Source organism: Cyclopterus lumpus, chromosome 11, assembly GCF_009769545.1.
Source record: "Cyclopterus lumpus isolate fCycLum1 chromosome 11, fCycLum1.pri, whole genome shotgun sequence".
Classification (NCBI taxonomy): domain Eukaryota; kingdom Metazoa; phylum Chordata; class Actinopteri; order Perciformes; family Cyclopteridae; genus Cyclopterus; species Cyclopterus lumpus.
In genome coordinates, this window is record NC_046976.1 from 17,776,556 (window position 1) to 17,797,338 (window position 20,783).

A 20,783-nucleotide genomic window follows, 5' to 3' on the forward strand; every position below is an offset into this window, starting at 1 on the left:
GATGGCCTTCACGCCCCTCTGCCACGTTCTTATTGTGTCGCCCTCCGCGTTGCCCGACGTTCACGGCTGACATGTAATTACTGCGGTGTGGGAGGAGATAACAAGGGACGGTTCATGCTCGTTTCTCCCACCTACTGAACATCCAGCTGCACCGCAAGAGCCACTTTGGGGTAGAAGAAGGCATCGACTGGACTGCAGAGATCCGTAATTTTGCCAGAATTCACAATATTAAGCATTTTTATGCCATAATCTTGCGCCGACGTGGGGTTTTAACCGATGTATGCACGTCCACAGTCGAGCTACTGTGTAAAGATGTGAGAAAAGACATTCCGTAAGAGCATACTTATTTTAATATGGCAAATTCTGACGCCGTATTAAAAATTGCTGCAGCACCACATTGCACACACTGATTGAAAATGGCCTTTTTTTTCTGAACCTCACCAAGTCGTTTTGTTGCAGAGGGAAAGTCTAATTTTATTTGAAATACGCTGACACGCTGTTCCTGACACGTCCAGAACTGGCGCTACAGGGTTAGAGCAGTATATTTCACATATTTGGGCCGCTGTATTTCTTTCATTGTTTTTTGGAGGTATTGCTGCAAATGCTAACAAAATTAGGTTTAGAAAAAAACCTCACGGGGCAGTAAAGAGACAAGTCGACTAAGTAAAACGTAAACAACGTGGAAATACGTCACAATAACCAACCACACGTTGGGACCAGATGCCGAGGCTTAAAGGACCGGCTTCCCGGTTTAAAGTGTTGTTTGTTTGTTTGACACCCTGGGAATGAGAGCGGGCCACAGACCAAGCATCAATATTTGAGTGGTTGGAAAGTGAGAACGTGTTGTTATGTCTGTTCAGTATGAAGCAGCAAGTTAGCTTAGCATACTGCACACACTGAACAAGGGGGCAAACAGCTAGCTAACTGTCTGAGGCAAGGTAGCATCTAAAGTTCACTAAATAACACATAATACAGTGTTACACTTTTTTGGTACAGATTTAACAAATTACCTATTATTAAGTTAACTTTAAAGGTGTTGGTAAGCGGATCTTGCTAGCGTTTGGACAGAGCCAATGCTAGCTGTTTCCCCCTGGTTCCAGTCTTTATGCTAAGCTAGGCTAACCGACGACATGGGAGTTGCTTCATATTTACCGTACACAGACCTGTGCGGTCTCAAGTAAATACGCATATATCCCAAACATGTCAAATGATTCCTTTTTACTTTGAGAAAGTAAAAAGTGAAACAAGAATAAACAGCGGTATTGTGATTGGGTTTGTAGGATTATTCAAGGATTATCTCTTTTTTTTTTTTCTCTTGCAGCACTTATTTTTGTACTCTCATCCGATAATTTTCTGAAAGTCTGAATATTTAGTGTTTCTTTGTATTCATCAGCAGAGGCTCTTGGAGGCCGGGCTCCTCTCATTTGAACTGATAGAGGGCCACACTTCTCTAGACCTTTGCGTTCAAAAAGGTGTGATATTGAGAATAATATTAGTTTTAGCTTTCTAAATAAACTCAAGAGGCACTTTGGATCAACTCTTAAATAACAAAGTGAGTTAAGAATCAGTTCAAACTGAAAGAAACTGGCCCAAGGCACATTTAAAAATCATTGAAACTGTTGATTTATATAAATATATAATGCCATAACTTTTTCTTTTTTTTTTTAACCACGAGCAAATTAAACTTCTCAATCGAGCAGTTGGGAGATCGTTGAACAGTTAGAACAAGACAGAGGGTTTCAGAAGGAGGCTCATCATTTTTATTCAAGTGTGTTATGGCTTCACTCGGGCTGCGTAACCGAGTGAGTCATCCACACCAAATCATGCACACGCGGCACCCAAAAAAAAAGTAGAACATACAAATGTAAAATGTTATGTAAAATGTTCATTTCACTCTGCACAATTCTCAATGATCTCTTCTCCGTGTGGCGGAAAAAAGAGAGAGAAGAGGACCCATACTGGAGTGCACTGTACAGACATCAGTTGAAAAAAGAAACCACATGGATGGGATATAATCTCCTGTAAGGAATATGGTACATGATATTATTTGTTCATCAGACCTACAGAAGAACCTATTGCAAAGGATATTTCACATATAGAAGTTATGGAGACACACAGCCTTTCTATTATATTGTATTACACAGTTCGTAGTGCAATTTGTGTGAAAAAAACATGGCGCCGGCGACAAGAGAAATGGCCTCCGCGTACTGCCACATGCAGTAAATGACGCCTGGAAGCCAAAAGCACAGCTACGTACGTATGGAAATGTTGAATTAAAAACAAAACAAACCAATAACCGTCGGGAATCGATTCACCTTTGTTGTCGTTTGATGCCACGTGGCAGGCGACAGGCGCCATCTGTGTTATAGAGTGACATTCAGTCGGGGGGGAAAAAAAAGGACCATCAATGTGACACGATGGCAGACAAAAAAATCTGAGAGTAATGTGCACGCGTTTTGGGAAGGGGTGTGAAAACGATCTGACTGGCAGCTCGCGGGGAGCAAATGAGTTCATTTGTTTGCCGCTTCCTTTTCAGAAAAAGAAGAAGAAAGAAAGAAAGAAAGAAAAAAGATCCATTATGGTTGATACATTCCCCAAAATGCTGCGTGGATAAGTTTGGCTGTGAGCTGAATGGACGCTTATTACAAGTAGATATTTGCTCAACCCCTATATGGAAACGTGTAAAAAGATAATTCCAGTTTATTACAATTTGGGTCTCGCGTTTTTGTAACGTTTGCCATCGTTCTTAACGGTTATGACAAACATTATATTCACCGAAAGTAAATAGCGGAGATCTGGGAACAGCCACACCGTCAACCAGGTGTTAACAAGAGAATATATATATATTTAAAAGCACGTATACGGAGGTAAAGATGAACAGATAAACTCACTGTATGCCACCGCTCAATGCTAAACAGCAGGCAGATAGAGTTAGCGACTAGCTGGTGACCGTTAAGCCTATGAGCTGTGTGTGTGTGTGTGTGTGTGTGTGGGGGGGGGGGGGGGGGGGGGGGGGGTGGAAGAGATCAAAACAAAGCTAAAAGGAAAATGAATACCGGAGCTGCGTTTGTAATCAGGTCCTCAGATGCATGACTCTGAATAAATTGTAAATGCAAACTCTTATCAGGTGATATAATATTTCAACTACTGTTGTTTTTCTGCACACAAATAACCCCCAAAAATGATCAATGCAGCTTAAAAGGCAGGTAGACAGGGCAAAGCTATTTAAGTAATGAGCAAATGTTACTCAAACGGGAGCAAGAAGGAGGAATTATTTGAGACTATTTTCAAATAACTTCAGTGTATTGTCAATCTGTTTGAAATTGGTGTGGTTAAACAGATATTTCTCAGTTTCTTTCATTTTTGGGGGGGGATTTTTTGAGGGAATATTGCGAGCATTAACTCAAAACCTGTGTAACCATCTGCCCGCTTTGCGTCTCTTCTTTTTAGGCAATGTTGTGGCATTCCCCAAATCTCAGCAATTACCTCCGTCGGTACAACATCGCTGTGCATCGATTAGAACAACAACAACAACAACAACAACAACAACTTGCGACACACTGGAATTATCTTTTAAGCTGCTCGTGGATGTCTTTTGAAAGTAAAAGAGTGATTCGGTCCGATTTGGGCCGCTGGGTGTGTGCCGTGGTTAATTAGAATCGAAGGTGTAGCGTCCCAACGGGTTCTCACTCCCCCCCCCCCCCCCTTCCCCTTGGCGTCCATTTTTAACGCACTGGGTAATATTTCAATGTGCAGGGGGGGAGTCCGACAGACTTTGTGTGCACACGGCGCCACCAGCTGGCAGGTGACATGTCGGGAGCGAGGACGAGCCGGTGAGATTGATTTTTCATCTCCTCATATGAACTTAAGAGCGTGTCTATACGTTAATAACCACTCCGTGACTAAAGCACAAACGGATCCACCGCATTTAAATGTGCCCACTTCAACAGAAACACTGACCGCTGTTTCTTCAAGGCACGTATGCTAATGCTGTAAAAATACATATGCATCTCAGCCATGAAAAGGCGTTTTTTTTTTTTTTATATTTTTTTTATTCCAAAGGTTTATTATAAACATTTTGTACAGGGATATTTAGATAAGCCGGTATAGTTCCAATAATGAAACGAATGCTTTTTACGGGCTCATCTCGGACTTCACGCCTGGTTATTGTTTGTCACGACTGAATCGGATTCGTGGAATTTCACCGTTTACCTTGTGAGGCGTGCTCATCTACCCAGGAAATTAATATAAGCCTGTTAATAAACACTAGACAGCAAAGAATACTGATGGCAACGCTTCTTGAAAGTCAAGGTCCAGAAATTTGGTGTCGTTTCCAGAAATATTGGTTGATTTTCTTTTTAAAGGATATAACTCCCAGCCCCTGTGTAACTTTTTTTTTTTTAAACTCCAGTCTTTACAAAGGAATTTAAGCTATAGTGAATATTTTGTCTTTGACAGCAAGCAGAATTTGTGACAGGGAAGGAGCATTGGGCTTAAAAAAAAAAAAGGCATATAATCAAAAAGAAATATCAAGAATTGCCCCCAAAAAAAATAAATGTTCCAACCCTGTAACAAATAATGCCTTTTAATGCAAAGTGACTCCTGGCGAACACATCTGCACAGGCCTTGTGGAGATGATGCATCTCAAGTCGCACTTCTCAGAAAAGTCCATTTGGGAATGAGGATTTGATATGAACATTGTATTATTAGTTGGCCGTTACGCTTGTGGGGATTGTGTTTGTTATCGGTTCATAACAAACCTGCGAACAACACATTATTGTACGGTTTGAATGAAAAAAAAAAATGAATTCAGTAAATAAAGTCTATCCCTTGAGGAACTGCTGGACTTTTGGCAAAAGAAACAGCTTGTAGTGTAAATCAATTTGCCATTAAAAATACTATAGAAGTTATTGTGAAATTATTTCCCAATTCATCATACAAACTTCATGCACTTATCAGCTCTTTCAAACAAAAAAAAAACAATCTTCCTTATCCCCTTATCTTCTTCTGATATTCTACAGAAAGTGAGAGGATCATACTGATGTTATTAAGTATTTATTCTTATCTGTAATCTTCAGCCGTCCCCTCACATTAACTCGTACTCACTATTCCTGCTCGTGTCCGTACTGACGGCCTTATTACCAGCTTGTGTGTTTCCCTAATGGCTCCAAAGTGCATCCAAAGGTCAAGAGCATGCTTTTCCATCACTGTGAACAGTGCTGCTTCTTAGTGTCTGCGGGGGTTAGATCGGCAGACCCGGGGTCAGCTGCTACAGGCATGCGTTGTGTACTATTTCAGGACATGCACGGCCCTCTGATTACAAATTACACTGCTTATAAATTCAACCGGAGTCTCTTAATTGCACTTTGGGTAACTGCAGGCTCACACCTGCCGATCCTCTCCCACCGTCTCTTCATTAATTTGAGTCGTTTGAACCTGCACATTGCCTCTCCTTCAACCCTGATCCCATAATGCTTCTCAAAAAAAAAAGATCTTGAGAGATCGTTGCAGCCAAATCGACAGTGAATACGCGGAGCTACCTGGCCGCCTAGTTCGTGGAGAGGGTCACTGATCACATGATCTTATATATCTTTTTTTCTTCCTGCATTGCATTCTGGTCTTTTAAGAGGCTGACTGTAAATGAAGAAGCCGGTCTCTCTCTGCCTCTTTATACGATGGAGTCATCCCTCATGTATGCTAAGCTTGTACGCACTGAGGAGTGCACTCAATAGGACTGATATTCAATATGAATGTAATGTCTGAAATGCTAATTTCTTTTAGAAGTGAAGTGGGGATGGTGGGTTTTCCTTCAGGTCTGTTTGGCATCTAATTACGGAAAAAAAGAAAAGGAGAAAAAAAAAGGCCGTAGGTGAAATTAAAGCTTCTGTGGCCAGATCTGCTTCCTGATGAGGGCACACATATTAATAACAGCAGCATGATCCTCTGAATTCAAAGACAAACAAGACACCTTCATTTCGATGTCACGAAAACCGTGGCACACTCACTAAATGACATCTAATGCACATGCTAACATCGGCAACAATATTTTGGCTTGATGCATGGTGAAACCATTTTAAATATACGATTGCTTATAGAAAACAATACCTGATGCTTTAAAGTCTTTTTTTTTCTTCTTTTTTTTTTAAAATCTCTGTCTGCAACATGAGGCAATGGGATAGTACATAACTTCAAGTTAAGGTGAAACAAGCTAACTTGAAAAATAGCATTTTTTCCCCAAGTGTGCATCATTTGGTATGGAACCAATATAATATATCAATTGTGTGGTGTAAATCTGAAATATAAGGAAGGTCTTGTCATTTGTTGTGTTTCGTAAATGGAGCAATCTCTCGAGAAAATAGACATCCATGCGTCATGCTTTGCATCCCATTGAGTCCACGCTGTTCTGCACAGTGTTCATCATCCGTTCCCCAAGAATACCTTTTTTTAAATATATTACACACAACCAAAACTGGGGGGCGGGGAAAAAAAAAAAAAAAAGTGCTGAAATAAGATTTTGTAAGGAGCAGCATTGGAAATGTTTGACCGTGTGTATAAAACATGACACCTCTTTTGTCCTCTGTGTGTGTGTTAGGGTTTAGATGGATTTCCTTCTCCTCATGAGCTGGTGGTTGTCTGTGAAGCTGTGGAGGCCCGGAGACACCGAGCTGATGGGCGAAGGGAAAAAGCTGTTTTTCAAGGTGCTGGGCGAGATCTCCTCGATCCTGTAGGAAACCGAGTGAAAGTACTGATTGGGATTCAGCTGCGAGCTGAACGAGTTCTGATGGGAGAAGGCGCAGCCGAGGCCTCCCATCCCTCCCCCGGAGCTGCCGAAGTCATGCGAGTGGTAGTGCATGCAGGAGCAGACCGACTGCAAATCCGTCACTTCCGGTCGGTACGGCTCGCGCCGCCGCCGGCCCCGCTGCAGCGACTCGTCCTGGATGTGGATGATCATGCTGCTCTGGTTGCCGGCTAGCGAGGCGCGCTCCTCTGCGTCCCGCCGCTCGTCCTCGCTGTTCATAGTCAGGAAACGGAGCACCACCAGGTTGAGGAAGGCCCCGATGACCGTCAGGCCCACCAGGATATACATGAAGCTAAAGGCCACATACAGGGGCTTCTTCTGGAGGGCCCGGTTCTTTTGAAGGGCCACAAAGTCCCCGAAGCCGATGGTAGTTAATGTGATGAAGCAGTAATAGTAAGACTGGAAGAAGCTCCAGTCCTCGTAGTGGGAAAAGGCGGCGGCTCCGATGCACAGCGTGCCGATGCAGGAGAAGAACCCCACCGTCACCATGTTCTCCATGGACACGTCGGTGATGCTCATGCCGCAGCACTTCTTGATGCGCTTCAGGAGGTACTTGACAAAAGTGTTCATCCTCTCGCCCAGACTTTGGAACATGACGAGAGTCAGGGGGATTCCCAGGACGGCGTAAAACATGCAGAAGGCCTTCCCTGCGTTGGTGCCCGGCGCCGCATGCCCGTAGCCTGAGAAGAGAAGGAGACAGACGGCAGAAAGTTAGCGAAGCAGGAAAGAAGCGGCGGCGGGTGGCGGGCGGCGTCACGAGAACAACCCGCCGCTCCGAAAAAGCCCCCAAATCAGCTCTTGTTTACAGACATGACCAAGCAAGAAATCTCCCTAAGAGTCTCCGAGCGCTGCCAAAAAGGGGGCGAGTGAATGGGCGCACGCCACAGAAATCTGCCCGCTCATTAATCTCATTTGGGCTCAAAGATTACGGCGGCGGCCAATTAGTCAGAAGTCTTCCAGTGAGGTGGAAGAGTTTGGAGGAGGGATTGGACGTCGGAGCCAATGAAGCTTTTAGCGTAATTAAACTTTATCTTTAGACCAACAAACTGCTGACTCACAGACAAAAACAGACTTTAAAAAAAAAACCTCTGGGGGCTACCAATGGGATTCATACTTTAGATTTAATTTTGAAATGTAATACAAACGATTTGATGTGCTTCGCGGGAGATTACCGCATGAATGAAGCCAACCGCCGTTGAATATGCAGGGATGAAAGAAAGAGAGTGTCGTATTGATTATCGCTCCTCTACCACAGCCCATAACTGTGAGTATTAAACATCAAAAATCACGGCCAGCAAACCACCCACCATCCGCTGGAACGTGCATCACTCCAACAACTAACTTGCCTTCCGAATGGAAAACGTAATATTTTTTTGGCGCGTGGCATTTCTTTATGTATTTATTTTACTGACCGTGTTCTGAGTTTCGCACTCTCCAATATTGATTCAGTGTTTTTCCCACTCGAGCATGTGTTTACTTATGCCCTTTAGAAAGAAAAAAAAGGACTCTTAGCAATCTTGTTTGTACTCGCAACAAGGTCCGTGTTATCTGCCCGAGGTTTTATCAGTGCAATTTAAAGAAACGCTCTGCGGCAATAATGAAAGGAGCAATTCTACATCAAGATTTTAAACATTTTACACGTATTTTTGTTTGATCCTCAGTTTATTTTCTTTAAATGACAAAGAGTGTCAGGGATCAATATGAAGTTATTATTATTAGTTCTTATTAATAATGGGTGAGACGACTGTGTGTGATGTGAAAGAGGTCATTTATTAAACAAGTCTTCGGTCTTCAGTTCCACCACTGATCTACAAACCGGTTTAGCTTCCTTTAGCTTCTTTTAGCTTCCTTTAGCTTCTTTTAGCTCTTTGCTTCTCTCGCCTGTAAACTGCTCTCTCAGCTGTTTCTCAGCAAACGATAAACCTCCTGCGTGCTTCCTGTTCAGCGACGAGCTGCCGCACACAGGGGAGCATTCAGCAGCTAAAGAGACGGAGACCTCCCTCGGGACTTGGTGGAGACCAGAAACAAAGCACAAGGGAGAGGAAGTGTCAGGTAGTCAGCTTGTTTCTAGTTAGCCCCTGAATGCTAACTTGAATCGGGATAATCGGAATTTATCAAACGCTGACAGTGAACCAATTATTTTGCGGCCGATGTGATGCTCAAAGTAAGATATCTACGTATCTTAAGGCTACGACGCGTTGGTTAATTGTGTGGTTTTTTTTTTCAAGGTCGAGGAAAACACATTAAAAAAACAAACATCTCCATCAAAAAATACACGCATCTCATAAATTGGTTTTATATTATCGTGACAGATTTTATTGTGAACATTTCGAGATCGTTTTATCGGCCGTCGCGCGACTGAAGTTCCAAACTAGGGTCACTTCTTGGCAACAGCGCAAACTCCATTTGCTGATTAAGTCCATTAGACGGTTGAAATCTCCGGAAAAAGCTAAATAACAACAACAAAAAACACATAAAACCCACAAAAAAACCCACATAAAACACAATGTATGGCCTATGCACAATATGTGATACCGAGTTTCAGCTTCACCCAGTGAGCTGCCAGAATAAAAACCTAAGAAGACACTCTGGCTTGCTCTGGAATATAGTAAGTAGGGTTTTGGGTGTATATTTAAATGCAGTAAAACATGCAGAATAACTGCCTGAGACCTTGACGTTTAAGGTCTGTGCAGGAAGCTGAAAGAGCAGCTGCAGGTCAGCAGCAGCTCGCTGTCACCGGTGTGTGCCGACTACAGATGAGCTCATAATATTCCATTGACAAGGAGCAGCATTGTGCATATTATTTCCACATGCACAATAGTTAAAAAAATATCTAAAAACTCACAATGTTCACTCCTCTCTCTGGCACAGAGGAGATATAGAGGAATATTGAGAAATACGAGCCGAATATGATGCAAATCTCTAACTAGTGGCTTTATCTTAAATTGCCTCTTCATTGTTCCTATAGACGTTGCTCTATTATCGTGCAGGAGGAAGAAGTATTTCAGGAGTTCTGCATGCGAAAAAAAATCAAGTTGGTGTGAAAAAGTAAACATCATGCGCTCGAAAACGCAGCGAAGCGTAATTGTGGCATCCTCCGAAAAGTGTTCGTCGATTCTAATTACGTCTCTCCAGGACCGATTTGTATTCCCGCACAGCCATCTGTCTTCCCCCCCCCCCCTCCTTTCTAAAAGAATTTGCTAAATAATTGATTCTGATTGCTTCAATTTGTCCTCGTGCGATAATCAGGAAGTAACGACTCGAAGAAAATGACAACTTTCGTTTTGATTGGCGACGACGGCTCGTCCGCGCATCTCGTCCGTGAATGATCTTTTTTCGACGTTTCGAGACATCGAGACAAACTGAAGACTATTTCTGTCACACTCAACGGCCTCTCCTTTCTGCAAATCACACTGGAGTGTATTAGCTATCGACTCAACAGCTGGAGGGTCAGCCATCCTCTTTAAAACCGGACCGCGTGTCCACGGAGTGACGGTTGATATCATTGTGATTCCCAAAAGTCTGGATCTTCAAGCGATCGCCAACACCGGAGGTCATGAAAGGCAGTATTTATTAAAAGGATAACGAGCAGCAGGGACAGAGAAGTCAAATCAGCTTGAGCTCTCAACGTTGTTTCAACATTCATTCGTTTTCCGTGCATTCCCAAGGCAATTATGTACGGGAGGATTAACGGGGGATTTACGGGGCTCGGTGAGATCGCCTGCAGAGGCATATATTAACTTGTAATTCCATATCAAATTACGTCCATCAAGGATTGATTAAAGACAATGAGGAGATATGTTCATGAAAGTTGTTCAGTTTGCTTTTCTTTCTGGGAACTCACACAGACCCCCGCAACAAAAAAAAAAATGGCTCTTAGCCCTAAATAAGTAAAATCCTTCAGATTCAGTCTCAATTTAAAGTATTTAAGTCGTCGATTGTGATGTTTGTTTTTTTTACTGCGGCGGAGCTGCGCTCTATGCAATCTGTTTGCCCTGCTATAATGACTCTATTATCTCCCGTTGTCTTGGGAACAGACACATTCGCTCGGCCACACAGAGCCGCGCCATGCACAGGTGCTTTTGTGCTCATGTGTGCACAGGTGAACGCATGAGTTCAGCCCAGTGTGCAGTGCAGCGGAAAGAGAATCACACTCTTTGAATGAACGATAAAAGCAGAGAGAGGAAAAAAAAAAAAAAAAGGGCCCCCGGTCGCTCAGATATTACATAACGTCGAGAAACCGGAGGGTCCAATGCCGGCGACCTGACGGAGAAGAACATTCGACTTGTTTTGGATCCATATTGTCCTGCCAGCTCGTATCAGCCAGAAGCACAAAGTATGTCTGAAACAGAGGAGGACTTCCCAATCTTCAAATTGAGATGCTGTGAGTTCGCCAAGATGTAAATCTGATTTGGGGAAGCTCACAAGAAATCTTTGTTCAAAGTGTCTCCGAGACAGATTTTTTTTTTCTCCCTTTCAACAGAAAACTTTCTTGGCAATCATATAGTGCATCTTAAGATGGGGTTTTAATAAACAATGTGACAATTTATTTGCTTTAATAAACTAACTAGAAAAAATATTTATCGCCTGGCATTCAAAAGTGGGATACTAATAATAAATCTGCAGTGTGAGTTTAAAAAGGTCACATTTTGATGTCTGGGTGCTTTAAAAATACCTTAAAAAGTCTAAATACGCTCGGTCAGCGGATAAAATGCACACCGCCTGTACTCTCAGAAACTCTGCCTTCAAACGAGTGTCTAGAACGTCTGTGAGTTTGTGATGACTCGGCTGTACAGTCACCTGTAGGAGAGCCCACCGACCTCAGTGTGAGAAGATGCTCAACGCTGACCAATCAGAAAAGGCTGCGCTTTTTCCAGAGGGAGACTTAAAGAGACAGGCGCTAAAAAATGGCGAATGCAGGTATATTCAGACAGACAGTATGATTGGTGTTATACTATGTTTCTTTATTTATTTGTTTTACATTAAAACATGTGAACATGTTGTCGTAGAAAACGCGAAAAAAAAACAAGTAATGCAAAAATGATCATATGTCTCCTTTTAAAAGAACAACCTTTTCGGGTATGTTCAGGGAAGTGTCATAACACGGCTTCACATAGGTGCCTCGTGTAGAAATATTTTTTGGAGTAGAAAGAGGTCAAAACTGTAGCGCAAAGCATTTCGGTGTCACCGATTTTTTTTCCCTCCGCATAGAGAAAAAAATGGTGACGCCTGAAGTGCTTTGCGAACAAGAACGTCTGCACACGGTATTTTATTTTTTACCATGTCCTCCATCTCAGTTCAGCATGTCAAAAGCATGACGAGCTCTAAACAAGTACTGCTGAGGTGAGAACATGAATGAACTAAAAAAAAATAACATGGCCATCAATCCAATAGTGGAGCAAATGTCATTCGTGTCAACCTCATGGTGCTAGAGGAAAAGTCAGAGGATCAGTTTCACCCCGTAAAACCTCTGCAAATTGTCCACAGTGCAACCGGCCAAAAAGCAGCGTCACTCCACTGCTCATCACTCTCCAGTTGGTCCCTGTTGCCGCTCGCCTTGCTCACTTTCCACCTCTATACCCTCCTCCATTCGGTCAGCAGAATCTCTTTCCGTCTTAACAAATTGCTCAAAGACCAACATCGATCAAAAGTATGCTCTTTCTCTCTCTCTCTATCTCTTCATCTTTATCTCTCTCTCTCTCTCTCTTTCCAACGCACAAAGAAAAGTAATTTGCTGGGCTCCGTTCCACCGATGAATTGAGTGTTGAGGCACTTGTTCTCAAAGGCTGCCCCTCTTAATGTGTCCCTTTGGAGAAAGGCTTCTCCCAAAATGAAGACATCAAGTAGTTGATTCAAAAAAAATGTCTGTACTGTGCAATAGCAATTCCATCCAACAGTTAATTTAAAAAGGAGCAAAGTAAAGGGATTCTTTGTCATATATATATATATATATATATATATATATATATATATATATATATATATATATATATATTATATCTGGGATGGGAATGTCTGTAGCGTCTCTAAAATGTATCTTAAAATAATTAGGATCATGACCAAGATAATTGTTGTTGCCAATCACAGAGCTGTGCATCGAGATGCGTGTCACTACGTCAAAGCACACAAACAGCTACACACAACCTCTTCTAACTAAACGCCGTCTTTTCTTAGCGGGAAGTCAATGTAATCTATAATTGTATCACACCCGCTGTGACTCTACAGCGTCACAACCAAAGTGCCTCGAACGTTTGACACATTTATGAATATACCAAGGCAGCTCCCATCATACGCTGCGTGACTCAACCTTTGTTTGGCTCCAATCCACTTTACGATGACTTGTTTTGAATGTCTGCCCACACCCACAATGAGAGCTCAACAGGTCTGAGCGAGTGAGTCATTGTTGCTCGAACTCGAAAAAAAATGGACACAGCTCGCAGCCGAAATCTAATTATTCTATGATTATATCACAAATACGAACAGCAGAGAGGCGATCCCGAGACTCCCGAACCGGATCCTCTCCGCCCCCTGGCTGCGCCTAGATATCCTGTCCTTGAAGGTCACGAACAGGACCGGTGATAAAGGGCAGCCCTGGCGGAGGCCAACACCCACCGGGAACGTGTCTGACCTACTACCGAGGAGACGAACACAGCTCCTACTGCAGGCGTACAGAGACCGGATGGCCCGTGCCAACGGGTCCGGCACCCCATACTCCCGAAAGGCCTCCTTCTTCAGTTTGACGACTTCCCTCACCGTCGGTGTCCACCACCGGGTTCTCGGGTTGCCGCCACGACAGGCACCGATGACCTTCCGGCCACAGCCCCGAGCAGCCGCGTCCACTCGGATTCCATGTCCCCAGCCTCCCTCGGGATTTGTGAGAAGTTCTTCCGGAGGTGGGAGTTGAAGACCTCCCGGACAGGATCCTCTGCCAGACGTTCCCAGTTCACCCTCACTACACGTTTGGGCTTGCCAGGTCTTTCTAGCCGAGTCCCCCGCCATCTGATCCAACTCACCACCAGGTGGTGATCAGTTGACAGCTCTGCTCCTCTCTTCACCCGAGTGTCCAAGACATACGGCCGCAGATCAGATGATACGATTACAAAGTCGATCATTGATCTCCGGCCTAAGGTGTTCTGGTACCAGGTACACTTATGAGCCACCTTATGTTCGAACATGGTGTTCGTTATGGACAAACTGTGGCTAGCACAGAAGTCCAACAACAAAACACCATTCGGGTTCAGATGCCTCGTGACTTCACATTAATCCTTCAAGTAACTGAAATCCATTATTTTGCTCTGCGCAAATAAAAATTCATGACTAAATAAGAGATAATCAAAGTCAAAGAATCATTGGGTGTTATGTCAAAGCAAAGGGGGGGGGGGGGGGATATGTATATTGATGTTGCTTAATCCTGCAATCTGTGACATCACAACCAACGGGACTCCACCCATTTCAAATCAGTGAGAGAGGCACAGACAAAACCTGAAATACAGAAACCTCTCGTGTTTGATCACCAAAACGTGTCTAATGTTGGTTGACAATAATATATTCAAGGGATAGTTTGGACTTTTCTGAAGATGCTACTACTTATCCGAGGTCGGTGTATTCAACAGGACGTGGCGGAAGAAAAGGCCCCCAGTTTCGAGCGATTTACGACTTTCGACCGTATTTTAGCCTCCAAAGAAAGGCCGACCTAAAAAAAAACTATATCAATTTAAAGGCATGGGTCAGTAATCTGGAGGAACTAGCAAGAGTACACCGTTACTCAAAAATAATCCAACCGGAAAATCAGTGTTGGCCAACCTTTTTTCAATGTAACCACTCCGATCCAAAAGCTGCTCAATCTAGCGAGATAGTCGCCAAGTCGGCAACACTGACGGCCCTAAGCCACTCCCCCAAAATTATCATAATGAACGTAAACAATGAACATTCGGGCCGAAAGAAACAATCGTTAGATATCACCTGTCAAGTGTTCATTATTAGAGTCCTGACGCATGCCAGATGTTTTTATTAGATTTTAGTTAGAATATATGTTGATGTTTTTAAAATACGTTTCGCTGCTACTGTGATGACCTCCATCCACTGTGGCTAATACACATATGGTGTAAGAACCTCGTGCAACAATATTGAAATTTAATTCAACAAATTGATGTGTCAAATGTTGCTTCCTTACATATCTAGCAGACACAAAGCAACACTCATTTGGACTCCTATGTTTTGTTCACCTTGTAAATGTAGGTTGAATATGTATTATTAATAATATTCAAAGCGCCTGAAGCTCTGCTCGCGTTACCCTGACAGAAATATTTGCTACCAACTAGACGGTAACTTTATCTGAGCTTCTTGCTGAAAACAGCTTCCTGCCGTTAGCTAGAAACAAAGTCGATGAACCACAACAGTAAAGTTGTAGCCATGAAACCAAAATCAATGAGCTGAAAGACACTTGAGAGCTGAGAGGATCTGCAGCTAGTGGTTATTATTTGCTTTTAAGTTACACATTTGATCTATTCAGAATAATAAGAAAAAGCTTTTGCTCCTTTTATTAATTTTCTTATTACCAAGGGCAGCTACTCGGGTAGGACAAGGTTCAAACTTTTAACTTGTTATTTGTGTTCTTCATAAAAGAAATGCAACTTTGATCGTGTACAGTATGACACAATTAAATAATTAAATAACTACAAAAGTTTGAAGTGCCTCTCAAAACACCCTCTCGAATACATTTTCCATTAAACCTTTTTTTTAAATAAATATTACGACATCAAACCTGAAAGATTTTCATTTTTTTTCCCATCAGGAATAACTCATTTTGGAATACAGTATAACATATAGTAGAAACACAGTGGAGGACAGGCTACCTGCTTTTCACAGGTTGCCGGTTGCATAATCTATATCATCCATTATTCATCACACCATCCAGGTAGTCACTCATTAGTACCCACACCTAGCCGCCCGGGTAGTTACTCTACAAGTGTCGAGCAGTTGCTTAAACCAACACGCTTTCCAAAGCGTGTTTGATCCGTGGGGGTTAATCGGCCTCGTAATACTTCGGGTGCCCCCCCCCCCACCACACACCCGGCGGCATTAATTGCTCTCGGGCCACGGCATTTTTAATGAAGGTCAAAAAAGAGCACGTAGGTGAGAACACCTTGTTCAGCTCCCCCGCCTGCGTCTCCACTACGTCACCGACAAGAGCTTAATGTGTCTGGGAAGCGGCAGCGCCATGGTTACCGTACTACAGGCGGGGGGAACCTTTTGGTCGGCACCACGACTCCAACTTTTGTTGCGGCACCACAATGGGGGGGGGGTTACGGCCTTTCAGCTGCTCGACGGACTAATTCTATTGTGGAGGGGGGGGGGGGAAGAAATGTCGAACATTATTAAATTCCACCGATATCAGAGATGCCTGCCAGCGGCTCAGAAAAGATCACATTTACATTTTAAGTGTTTTTTCTTTCTTTCTAATGCTCTCATCCAGATACGTACAACAAGTGCAGGGTCACATGGAGAAACAAGTCAATGACCAACATATTTAACTTAAAATAAACTCTAGTTGTTTCTTCATTTAATGGCAGTGGTGTGTGTTCCAGACAAAAAAAATCCTCTGGCTCAGGGATGATTTTCTTTAATGTTTTCAGTTTATTTGGGACACACACACACACACACACACACCAGGAGTGCCAAATATTGTACGGGGAGAAACAGACTTAATCAATGGATAAAAATAAAGGAAAGAGGTTTTCATGTTCTCAGGATCCTGGTGTAGTTTTGGACCAAGTGCTGCGCTGTTAATCGCACCAAGCTGCTGGAAGCAGGAAGTCACACTGACACTAAACTTCCTTCCTGAAGTCCAAACTATGTTTCCACAAGTAGTTAATATCTCAAGATGTCATGGGGTGCCTTGGTGTTGGTTAAAGGTATTATCGTTGGGGACGCGTTAACTTTCATTGAACGAGATCAGTTTCATTCAAATTACGCAAACTGGCGTATAGCAGCGTTCTCTAAGGTTTGGAGTAATCCAATAAAACCATAAAGTCACACATATTATCACCTTATAAAGTCGTTGCGGATACTATTTCAGCGGGCAGTTGCCTCTTTACACCTCCTGCAGCCGCGGAGCAACGTTAGCGTTCATTTGGAGTCGTGATTCGGTCCACCTGTTGAATGTGAGTCCAATTTGAACTGATTTACGCTCCAAAATGTTCCCTCGTTGCTAATGTGGCGCTCAGCAGTTTGTACTTTTTGCAACGCTAACTCGCTATCTATGCTATAGAGGACCACCACAACTGGAAGAGGACATATACGTCTAGTAAATGTCTCCATTTCATCTCAAACTCCACCTTTTTTTTCCCCCTTTACTCGTTAAATTTTGGATTATCTGGCCTTGGTTACTGATAAACATAACGATATGCTGCACCCCCCCCCCCCCCCCCCCCCCCCCCTTCCAGGGTTCAAAACACACATTCACATGCCTGACCAACGAGTTAGTTTAGAGTATGCGAGACAAACACAGACATCAAACGCATATCAAGACAGAATTTAATGAGCGGATTTAGGAAGCGACTCCCAAACGGCTTCATCAAAAGCTCACATTGCCCGCTTTCTTGTTTACACATCACCCTGTACAGGGGAGTGAAGTTAGAGCATGTTAAGAAAGTGTGCGTCGGCCTGCACCAGCAATTAAACAGGTGAACAGACAGGTACAGAGAAGCTGCTAATCCTCAGCCTGTGGAAGATGGGGGTTCCTGTAGCTCTTCAGAGAATGTTGATATTCCTTCAATCTTGAGGTACAGCCAATGCGTGCTAGGTATGTAATCCATCTTATTCTTACATCGTGAGATGGAGAACAGAAGCCAACTGACACACATCAGTGAGATGTGGGACACGCGGTATGCAAGAGATGCCGTGGCCGTGTACGGTAATGAGAAGAGAGAAAAGAAGGAGCTGGGATGGCAGAGGGACAATCAGTGGAAAACAGCCACAGTGTGTGTAGTAGCGCAAAAAGCTACAGTTGCATCCTGGGTAAAACTGATAAACTGGGGATCTCATCAGTCATTTAAGCTTGAATATCTGCTCTTTTTAGTCTAGTTTTGTATCTATAGGGTTTGCATTGTTGGTCTGTCTGTCTCCTCATTCACAGATCCACATTTATAAGGTTAATCAACACATATTGATGGAATGCCTGCAAACCAACAACCAGCTGAAGTTATTGTTTAGTGCTACGCTAGCATGCAAATTTGCAAAAAACAAACAAAAACAAGAACATGGTAAACATTATACCTGCTAAATGTCAGAACGTGCTGCTATCGGCTACATTCCCACTGCAGCCTGAACTTCTGCTGACATACTTCCTGGTTTTTGGATTGCGTTTTTTTTTTTTATCGTAGGACGAAACAAAAGTCGCAATAGACCAAAAAAAATGTTCACCCTCCGAACAAGTTTCAGTGACCATGTGCAGCTTTGTGTTTTGCTGAATTATTTATCACCCCTTGCTTCGTTGTTCTCTCCGGCGATATCGTTACGAGTCCGCCGAGCTGTCGCCGGCTGTCTTTGAAAAATGTACGTGGCGTATTATCACTACCGACTGCTGTGGCAAATTCCCCTTTCCACAGTATCAAGAGCGATTAGTTCAGGATCACCGGACAAAAGGGGATTCTAATTTAATCTTTCATCCTCCATCAAGGAAATCGTTGTCCTTCTGTCTATGAATGACGTGATACATCGAGTCTGGACGAAGGAAAATACGAACGATTTAAAATTACAGTGGTGCTGACGACTTCCTTATCATTCTGTATTCATCGCAAGTTTCACATACTTGCACAAAAGGGACTAGAGAGGCCTACCTACCGCCTGAGAACTACTAATCAACACCTTATCAGATCGTGATGGATAGCGCCGCTGTTTCTTACTCCGGCTCCCGGCACAACGCTGTCTGGGAGCAATGTTAGCGATAAAACACCACAAGGGAGATGAGCATTAACAAAAAAAGGTGACTCATACTTTCTGCAACCTTCATGTCCGAATCATAATTCCATATTTCACTTTGAAAGGAATTGTTTCGGTGATCTACCCCCTTTTTAAACGCACGCTGTGAGCCTCCTTTTGAAGACTCCCCTCCACTGAAGACGGTCTTGTGATGTCCTTCTGTCGGCGCCCGGTGATCTCCGGCTGTGAGCGAGCTAACCGAAGTGATGAACACGACTGGAGGACTCTACTACGAGATGTAGACATCCCGCCAGCTTTAAAGCAGCCAACCGAACCCCAGGAACATGTATGGTTTGTCTTGATAGGTGAATTAATGAGTGAAATGTGCTTTAACCCTCAGGGAGGCGCACGGTATGGGGTTCTTTTATGATGGATTTTTTTTTGTGGCGGCTCTTTCTACATTAGAGTGATATTTTAGCAAAGAAAGCTGTCTTATCAAGCTATGAAAATGTATGTTTTGGTATAAAAGCCTGGTTGGTAAAATAAATGCTGTGTGGAGTACTGATGTCCGCTCACAGGATTACTGAGCGTTTACACTTTCAAAAGGGGTTACTTTGTGCTGCCAAATGCAGCTTTAAAATATACTTTTAGTGGCTTATATACATCGTTTTGGTAATAATAACCAGTGTTGGGTTGTAGCCGCAGGGTAGGGTGTTAGGGTTAGGGTGTTAAAGTGTTAGGGTTAGGGCTAGGGTGTTAGGGTTAGGGTGTTAAAGTGTTAGGGTTAAGGCTAGGGTGTTAGAGTGTTAGGGTGTTAGAGTGTTAGGGTGTTAGAGTGTTAGGGTGTTAGAGTGTTAGTGTGTTAGAGTGTTAGGGCTAGGGTGTTAGGGCTACGGTGTTAGGGTTAGGGTGTTAGAGTGTTAGGGTGTTAGGGTGTTAGAGTGTTAGTGTGTTAGTGTTAGGGCTAGGGTGTTAGGGCTACGGTGTTAGGGTTAGGGTGTTAGAGTGTTAGGGTGTTAGGGTTAGAGTGTTAGAGTGTTAGGGTGTTAGAGTGTTAGGGTTAGGGCTAGAGTGTTAGGGCTACGGTGTTAGGGTTAGGGTGTTAGGGTTAGGTCTAGGGTGTTAGGGTATTAGGGTTAGGGTGTTAGGGTTAGGTCTAGGGTGTTAGGGTATTAGGGCTAGGGTGTTAGGGTTAGGTCTAGGGTGTTAGGGTATTAGGGCTAGGGTGTTAGGGTTAGGTCTAGGGTGTTAGTGTTAGGGTGTTAGGGTTAGGGCTAAGGTATTAGGGCTAGGGTGTTAGGGTTAGGTCTAGGGTGTTAGTGTTAGGGTGTTAGGGTTAGGGCTAAGGTATTAGGGCTAGGGTGTTAGGGTTAGGTCTAGGGTGTTAGTGTTAGGGTGTTAGGGTTAGGGCTAAGGTATTAGGGCTAGGGTGTTAGGGTGTTGGTGTTAGAGTGTTAGGGTTAAGGCGTTAGGGTTAGGTCTAGGGTGTTAGGGTTAGGTCTAGGGTGTTAGGGTTAGGTCTAGGGTGTTAGTGTTAGGGTGTTAGTGTTAGGGTGTTAGGGTTAGGGCTAAGGTATTAGGGCTAGGGTGTTAGGGTGTTTGTGTTAGAGTGTTAGGGTTAAGGCGTTAGGGTTAGGTCTAGGGTGTTAAGGTTAGGGTTCCTAAAAAGCGTTTAGCTAAATTACTCTGACAAGCAATCGAAAGAAAAAGCTCATTTAAGAACTAAGAAACAAAAGTTATTCTAACCAATACTGTGTGAAGGAATATGCCGATGGGCTGTCAATAACGTAAAGGCCGTTAATTAGTGCCGTGCGGTGGAGGCGTTGTTCGCTCCCAGATGACAATTATGGGCCACGACGAATGGATTTCTGCTCCATCATTGAAGAGTTCTGCAGCACGTCACGCCGCACAGTGTGCACCTCATTTAACAGCTCGAAACTCTCGAGTTGTGGTTATTTCTGAACCCCTTCTGAATATCAGCATGCATGGCGCCACTCACCACGGCGTCTATCCGATGTTACTGGACAGAACTCTTTTAAACCAAGGCTTGTATAGAAACGTA

General features: G+C 43.4%; 1 protein-coding gene across 1 annotated transcript in view; it reads right to left on the bottom strand.

Moving 5' to 3' along the window:
- Positions 1-6,595: 6,595 nt before the first annotated feature.
- The window catches only part of kcnk9 (potassium channel, subfamily K, member 9), a 28,762-nt gene continuing 14,574 nt past the window's right edge, over positions 6,596-20,783 (bottom strand). The window contains exon 2 of the mRNA XM_034545552.1: positions 6,596-7,479. Within this exon, the coding sequence (XP_034401443.1) occupies positions 6,596-7,479 (884 nt within the window). The remainder of the gene's footprint in view (positions 7,480-20,783) is intronic.